Here is a 9,039-nt window from a genome sequence, read left to right on the forward strand (position 1 = left end):
GGCTCAGTTGGTTAGTCATCATCCCATGCACCAAGAGGATGCCAGTTCGATTCTTGGTCAGGGCACATGCCCAGGTTGCTGGCTGGATCCTCCATAGGGGGCATGCAGGAAGCAGCCGATTGATGTTCTGCTCTCACATCAATGCTTCTCTCTCTCTCTCCCTTTCCCTTCTTCTCTCTCTAAAAATCAATAAAAACATAGCAATTTACTTTAAAGCATAAAAATAATTCTTTTGGAAAGAGTTATAGTGATTTTCATATGTCTACATTTATTGACTTAGAATATGAGAATCAACTTCTTTAGATAATTTCTTATTGATCAGCAGGATCAACTTTTCTTACCCTCTTATTTTCCTCTCTTTATTTCTCTCCTGTCTACCTACATACCCACCCTATATAATAAAACCCTATTATGCAAATTGACTGAATGGCAGAATGACCAATGGAACTACCTGTTGCTATAACGTGCACTGACCACCAGCGTGCAGACACTCAACACAGGAGCTGGTGGTCAGTGGGCTCCCACAGGGGGAGCACTGCTCAGCCAGAAGCCAGACTCATGGCTGGGGAGTGCAGCAGCTGAGGTGGGAGTCTCTCCTGCCTCCTATGCAGGCAGGTGGTAAGGGATCCCATACTGTGAGTGTCCTGGACTGGTGGGTAGGAAGCCAAAGCCGGTAGGCAGATATCCCCCGAGGGGTCCCAGTCTGTGAGAGGGCACAGGCCAGGCTGAGGGACCACCCCACTCCAGTGCATGAATTTCATGCACTGAGCCTCTAGTCTATCATATGTATCATACATTTAATGTACATTCATTTAGTTAACATTTGCATATGCTTTTCCACTCTTGATTTTCACTTTTCATGTCCATTTACTTGTTTAACCTTATAAAAGCACACTTGTACTGTTTTATTTATTTATAGATAACTCTAATATAGAATACATAATCAATTGGTTTTAATTTTCATTTTGTAGTAGTATTATGCTAAGTATGTTGGGAAAAAAATGTAACTAATTCCTTGAAAGTACAATGGTCAAAAAGAGGTGAATGCTTAAGGACATTCTTGTCTATGAGCAATAAGAGAGGACATTTCTATTGTGGACTTGGAAAATATGTAGAATTTTTTATGTTAATGTATAAATCAGACCAAGCTGCAAATCAAGAAGTCAAATTCAGTTACCCTATATCTAGTTGGAATTATATCTACTGTTCCAAGACAACCATTTTTTTTTTAGTAATTTATTAGAGTCAAGGGACTCATCAACTATAGGAACTAGATGTGAACATATTTTTTACAGTTCTCAAAATCCTCCAAGAGTCATCTTTTCAGATATGAGTGAAGGAGATAGAACTATCTGTGAAAAAGACAATGGAAAGATAAAGATAGTATTGTAGATGTGTTAATAAACAGAACAAAACAAACCTAAGGCATAAGTAATTTACATATTATGATTTCCAGGATACACCCTGGAGTCAGTATCTCACACCATTCTGGGTTCTGAGTTTCTCATTTTCTTCATGTCAATAGAAAAGATTATTTTTTGTAATATTTGAAAGAGTCTGAATATAAAGTGAATTTTATCAAGATAACTTAATTTGCCTTTATAGACCACAGTTTTCCTTTTTAAACATGATTGGCAGACATAAGGAAATCTTTAGTTAAATAATCTATTATTTTAGAAAATATTATCAAAGGGAAAAAAGGCAAATTCTGTTTCCTCTATTACACTGGAACTTCACTATTTTTTTTCTAGGAAAACAAATACAAGAATCAATACAACCTCATTTTCAATTGCAAATATAATATTTCACAGCATATTTATTTAATTTCTACTTAATTTTTCTAATGTTTCAACTATATCTCATCGATAAATTCAAGTAGACATTTTAATAATTCTTTTAATCATATAACATATTTTCTTGGGAACAGAAGAAAACATTGGAGAGTTATCAATTAATGCTCATATTTTTATTTATTTCACATAAGTTTTATATTTGTATGAGGTTTTTAGTAGGTTTCTTATATGATAGCAATTTTTAAATGTTTTTAATGAATTTATAATCTACCTTACTGTAAGAAACAATGGAGATTATTACTTCATCTAAAATATTATTACAGAGGTAAGAGATTTACCGTCATCTATATAACTTTAAAGACTTAGGACCTAGTTTTTAGGCATTGATGGTATGTAAACATATCTACCTAAAAGGAAGAATTTAGGTGCTTGAAGAATTTACCTAGAGAAGAACAGAGAATTTTAATTCAGCTTTGCTTTCAGGGGTACATATCACACAATCACTTTTATTTATTTGAAGAAAAGGCGATTCTCTGGACCATGTTCTTGAAGGCTTGCTTCACTTGCTGATTTCTGAGTGTATATATGAAAGGATTCAAGAGAGGAGCCACTGAGGTATTGAGCACAGCTACTCCTTTGCTTAAAGTCACCCTCTCCCTTGCAGAAGGTTTAATGTACATGAAAATGCAGCTACCATAAGAGAGGGAGACAACTATCATGTGGGAGGAACAAGTGGAAAAAGCTTTTTTCCTTTGGCTCATGGAAGGAATTCTCAGAATTGTCCCAATGATATATGTATAGGAGAGAGTAACTAGTGTTAAGGAGACCATGATTGTTACAACAGCTAAACAAAATGCCATGATTTCTAGAAAGCGAGTGTTTGTGCAAGAAAGCTGCAGAATTGGAGAAGAGTCACAGAGGAAATGATCAATTATGTTGGAGGCACAGAAGTCCAATTTCAGTAGCAGAATTATTGGTGGACAGATGATCAGCAATCCTATAAACCAGGAGCTTAGGACAAAGAGCATACAAACTTTGGTGCTCATGATGGCGGTGTAATGTAGAGGTTTGCAGATGGCCACATAACGGTCATAGGACATGGCAGCCAGAAAGTAAAATTCGGTCACCCCAAATAAAATATAAAAGAATAGCTGAGTCACACATCCATTATAGGAAATGGTTCTGTCCCCCGTCACAATACTGACAAGGAATCTGGGAATGCAGACTGATGTAAATAATATTTCTAGGACTGAGAAATTTCGAAGGAAGAAGTACATTGGAGTCTGCAGATGGGGATCTGAAAGGGTGAGAGCAATAATGATCAGGTTCCCAGCCACACTGAGCACGTAGTTAGCAAGGAGAAACATGAAAAGTACAACCTGCCACTGTGGGTCACTTGTCAATCCGAGAAGAATAAACTCTGTTACTTCTGTGTAATTTCTCATTGTGTTCCTGCTTCTCAATGATATTCTTAGTTTTAGCTGTAAAATAGATGAAGAAATAAGGAAGTCATGACACCAACAAGGCACACACATGCACATACACTTTTTAAAAAACTCATTGCTGCCTTTTTCTTTTAGAGAAAAATAATTTTGTAGTCCCTAGAAACAAAATACTTTAAAAATTCTTTCATGTATTATGGCATATATTAGTTCATTATTCCTATATTTTCTTCATTGTATTGTTACACATTTCAGTATACATCTTTGTCCTCTGAATATTTCGATATATTCCTGAAAACAATAAAATAAGAGGTTATTACCTACTCAAATAAAGCTCTTGAAAGTTTCCTTACCATACCACAATAGTTGTTGAAGATATATATTCTTTGTTGCTCTCTATATACTTTTTTTGTTGTTGTTATTAATCCTCACCCAAGGACATTTTTCCATTGATTTTATTTTATTTTTTAGAAAGAGTAGAAAGGAGAGAGAGAGACATAGAGAGAGAAATATCGATGTGAGAGACATATAGATCGATTGCTTCATGCATGCACCCCGGCCAGAGCTGGGGATTGAGCCTGCAACCCAGGTACGTGCTCTTGACTAGGATCGAACCTGGGACGCTTCAGTCTGTGGTCCAGCGCTCTACCCAAAGAGCCAAACTGGCGAGGGCATACATTTTTTAACTGTACTATCTTAAATAAGCATTTCTTTTCTTTTCTCCATTCAAACTTACAATCTACAGAGACAACTAAGTTGCCCACCTGATACAGTAATGTGTTTCTGATAATAGTATACAGAGATATTTAATGAATGGGAGGGTACCCAATGTATTCCAATATCTGGCATGGCAAGGTATTCTGATTCTTGTTAATAATCTGTTTAATGGTCTTTTGTAAGATTGTAAGTATATTCTTGAGTGTATTTTTATTTACCATCTACCTATCCTGCGTCTGCTCCTGATGGTAAAGCGGGACCTTTACTTGTCTTAATTTTATTTTTGTAAACTGCAAGTGTTCTTACTTATTTCTAAAATGATTTAGAACTCTGCCACAATATTGCCTGTTATTTTTTTGAGGAGACCAAAAATGAAAAAAGGTAATAGCCCAATATTAAAGTTAAGTTTTGGGGAGGCAAAGATGATTACTTTTTTCTTTTTTATTTCATGTATAGCTTTCAAGATAATTATTTTTTTTTAAATATATTTTATTGATTTTTTACAGAGAGGAAGGGAGAGAGATAGAGAGTTAGAAACATCGATGAGAGAGAAACATCGATCAGCTGCCTCCTGCACATCTCCTCCTGGGGATGTGCCCGCAACCCAGGTACATGCCCTTGACCGGAATCAAACCTGGGACCCTTCAGTCCGCAGGCCGACACTCTATCCACTGAGCCAAACCGGTTTCGGCAAGATAATTATGTTTAATTATATTTTAATACATGTGCATGGGGTATTCACATAGACATTGACAAGTCCATAAAAATTCCCAAGACAATGAGGCAACAATAGATACATAAGACATTTTTGGACAAAGGAGAAAGGTGGGGAATGGGGTATTAGATTTCAGAAGTGAGAATGGGCAGTTTACAGGTACCTGAGGAAGAGTGGAACAAGTGCTAATTCTTGATCTTATACAAGATTTGCTTAATTATTTTCCTGTTTGAAGTTATTATTTTCCATAAAAGCTTTAGATGTGTTGTTATCTAAGATCATTTTTAAAAATACTTAAATGTTTAGACAGTCTGCCTAAGTCTGTATGACTTGTTTGTTTTCTATGTTCTTCGTGGGTTTCAGAGCTTTTAAAAGGAATAATATTTTCTCAGGCTTAGCCAATTAACTTAATATGTTAATGAACTTATTCAAAATTTTATCAATAAAATTTAGGGACAGATACAAGCCCACTTTCAAACATTAATTCTCTGTGCATTGTTTCTGTCTTTTCCCTTTATATGCTTCTCTATAAGCACATTAAATAAAGTTTCTGGAATCTTGTACAAAAATGATTACATGGTGTTCTTGAATGTATCATTATTTTCAAAATATATTTTTATTTATTTCAGATAGGAAGACACATATAAAACATCAGTGATGAAAGAGAATCATTGATAGGCTGCCCCTGAACCCCCCCACTGGAGGTTGAACCCCCAATCCGGGCATGTGACCTGACCAAGATCGAACCGTGACGTCCTGGTTCACAGGTCAATGCTCAACCACTGAGCCATATCAGTGGGCTTGAATTTATTTTTAAAATGGTATTAGAAGATATCTAGATAAGAACACAAAAATCATGCAGTGTTATTAATCACAAAATATTTGTCACAATGAATAATAATGTTGCATGAAATAAGTAAATTATAGTATTTTAAAATTTGCTTCATTTATATATTTTGTAAAATTTGAGAGGTTGAGTTTCTTTTTACATAGTGTTGTACATACTTCAGATTACTTTTTAAAAGCATAAATACTAGTATACACTTTTGAGGCAAAAATATATTCCTGAAAGAAACTATCAAAGGCGTACTTACGTTTTTGGTAAATATGACTGATATTTGTCAATGTCCTTTACAATGCCTCTTTGACTTGTTTAAACATCAGTGTGCTGGGATTTTTCAAAAGCCTTCGCGATGCTTCATCTCTGTCATTTGGTTTCTAACCAAATATCCAAAATGTTGATAATAAAAAATAATTCCAAGAGCTCCCCTACAATATTAACAAGAGAGGGCATACATCAACCCATTTCTATATACAAATCCAAATTTCTCTAAGGATCTAGGGTGCCAGAATTTTCTACCTACACCACTTAAAGAAGTATGATCTTGATACGTGAAATAAGCTATAGTTGCAATGAGTGCTTATGTCATTTTCTTCCAAGCTTGGTGGGCAAGATGATGTGATCTTTTGTACAGAAATAATGTTTATTGGGCTATCCATATTTTATATGCTCCTTTTACAATGGACTCGGGGGATCAGCTGATGAATAAACAAAAGGCACCGCAGAGATGGTGTCTCAAGACACCAAGCATTAAACAGTAGTCTGAATTGCTACACAATTTAGAATAGAATATTTAAGTGCTGGTAGCCTCAAATCAGAGCAAAAAAAAAAAAATATAGAAGGATTTGCATTTTCTTAATGACCGATAATTTCACAAGAAAAAACTTAATAACAATGAAACGGACATTAGCAATTTCTAAATGGCAACACCTAGATTGTGAACAAGCGGGATTTTCTCAAATCTTAGGGAAAATATTCATCAGTAACTGTGACGTTCTAGAAAGAGGCTGAGGTCTCCATTATTCTTCACCATCAGAGGTGTCAGATTGTCTTTAATGTTTTACATCTTTCCACTGAATGATTACATGTAAAACCTGATCATGATAAGAATCATTACCATATATTCATTAAAAATTATTTGTTGGATCTTTTTTATGTGTTGCCCTCAAGCTTAGTTTCTGAGAATTCAGAGATGATAAAGACAGCTCTTTGCATAATTTATTTTTTTCATTAAAAAAATTATTTATTGTTAAAAGTATTACATATGTCTTCTTTTCCCCCCATTGATCTCTTTGGATAATTTTTAGTTCTTACAGAAAAGTGTGAGAATTCTACTTTATAGTATTTTCAAAATCCCAGATTTCCTTTTTTCTGTGTAATATGACGTCTATTCTCCCTCAGCATCATCTTATTTTTCACTGCTTTGATCTTGGAAGACGTTTGTAATAGCCCATTTATGGTACATTCATTATTTGAGACATAGCTAGATTTTACTTAATATGTGAGTTTCATAAAACATTTTTTTTTTCATGAAATAGTTTAAAATAAATAGAAATGGTGGTTATTTAATGATCTTAAATGCTAGAAACTCTCTGCACAAAGATTTTAAGGTTATTTTTACTGTTTCTTTGGGAGATAAACGAAGTTATTCAATGTATATGGTTAAGCAATACAGAATTCATACTGAAGTAGAGACTATCTACGCTAATAATATGGGAATATACAAATTGTCAGGTATGCTGTCACAGTAAAATTAATGACTGAACAGCAGGCTGTGTGGGGCAACCAGGCCAGCAGGGGGGGAAGTTAGGGGTGACCAGGCTGGCAGGGGGTTCAGTTTGGGGTGACCAGGCTAGTTGGGGTGGGCAGTTGGGGGTGACCAGGCCAGCGGAGGGGCAGTTAGGGTAGACCAGGCCAACAGGAGGGGCAGTAAGGGGTGACAAAACTGGCAGGGGGGGCAGTTAGGGGTGACCTGGCAGGTAGGCAGAGGCGGGTAGGGGTGATCAGGCTGGCAGGGGCCTGTGTCTATTGGTTAGGCTTATATACATGCAGTTAGGGGTGATCAGGCAGGCAGGCAGGTGAGCAGTTAGGTAGCCAGCGGTTCTGGATTGTGAGAGGAATGTCCGACTGCTGGTTTAGGAGCAATCCCTGGTATTGGTCCTAAACCGTCAGTTGGACATCCCCTGAGGGGTCCCAGATTGGAGAGGGTGCAGGCTGGGCTTAGGAGACCCCCCAGCCTGTGCACAAATATCATGCATTGGGCCTCTAGTTAAAGCATAATGGCTGTTTAAACTCAAAATATATTGTTTTACTAAAATCAAAATCAAGAACTTGAATAATGTGCCATAAGCATGAGGTTGAATTACAAACATTGTCACAATAGTGTTTATTTGTTTATCTGTAGGCCTTGATATTATTTAAAATTAACATTATAGAGAACCTATTATAAAATAAAGATACATGCTTTAATTTTAATTTATTTAACTTTAAATAAATTGCTTTAATATATGAGATATCATCTGAACTTGAAGACATCTGCAAAGACCCTATTTACAAATAAGGTCTTATCTACAGATTCCAGGTGAACATGAATTTTTGAAGGGAACTATACAAACCTGTACATTACCCAAAGCACATTCTTCTTTTTAAATTAAATTTATTGTGGTATCATTAGTTAATAACATTATGTAAGTTTCATATGTATAATTTTATAATTAATTATCTTTATATTTCACTGTGTGCTCACCACCCCAAATCTAATCACATTCTGTCAACATATATTTGACAAACAAATATGTTTAATAGCAATTTTAAACAATAAAATATATCTCCATTGAGCATGGCAAATTATATGTTTTCAAAATTTTTACACAATTAGCTTTTATATCAATATTTTCAATAATGGATTATAGGAACATGCATAAAGATCACCAGAATATAAATAATTACATTAATTAATTAATTTTCATTTTATTTTGGAATTCGTTTTTTCTTTATTGATTAAGGTATTATATATGTGTACTTATCAACCCATTGCCCCCCTCCCCATTCATGCCCTCACCCGCCTGGTGTCTGTGTCCATTGGTTAGGTTTATATGCATGCATACAAGTCCTTTGGTTGGTCTCTCCCCCTCACCACCACCCTCCCCTATCTTCCCTCAGGTTTGATGGTCTGATCCATGCTTCTCTGTCTCTGGATCTGTTTTTGTTCACCAGTTTATGTTGTTCATTATATTCCACAAATGATTGAGATCATGTGATATTTATCTTTCTCTGACTGGCTTATTTCACTTAGCATAATGCTCTCCAGTACCATCCACACTGTTGCAAATGGTAAGAGTTCATTTTTTTTATATACCAGCATAGTATTCCATTGTGTAGATGTACCACAGTTTTTTAATCCACTCATTTGCTGATGGGCACTTAGGCTGTTTCCAAATCTTAGCTATGGTGAATTGTGCTGCTATGAACATTGGGGTGCATATATCCTTTCTAATTGGTGTTTCTAGTTTCTTGGGATATATTCCTAGA

At 35.5% G+C, this 9,039-nt stretch overlaps 1 protein-coding gene across 1 annotated transcript; it reads right to left on the reverse strand.

The window, feature by feature from the left end:
• Window positions 1-2,299: 2,299 nt before the first annotated feature.
• On the reverse strand, window positions 2,300-3,238 carry LOC139005463 (olfactory receptor 6C75-like). Its single transcript, XM_070407692.1, has one exon. It carries the CDS (start codon window positions 3,236-3,238, stop codon window positions 2,300-2,302), a length of 939 nt encoding a protein of 312 aa, XP_070263793.1.
• Window positions 3,239-9,039: the final 5,801 nt, after the last annotated feature.

This window comes from Myotis yumanensis, unplaced genomic scaffold (genome assembly GCF_028538775.1).
Source record: "Myotis yumanensis isolate MYYU_CA2020_CCGP unplaced genomic scaffold, mMyoYum1.0.hap1 SCAF_3, whole genome shotgun sequence".
Taxonomy (NCBI): Eukaryota; Metazoa; Chordata; class Mammalia; order Chiroptera; family Vespertilionidae; genus Myotis; species Myotis yumanensis.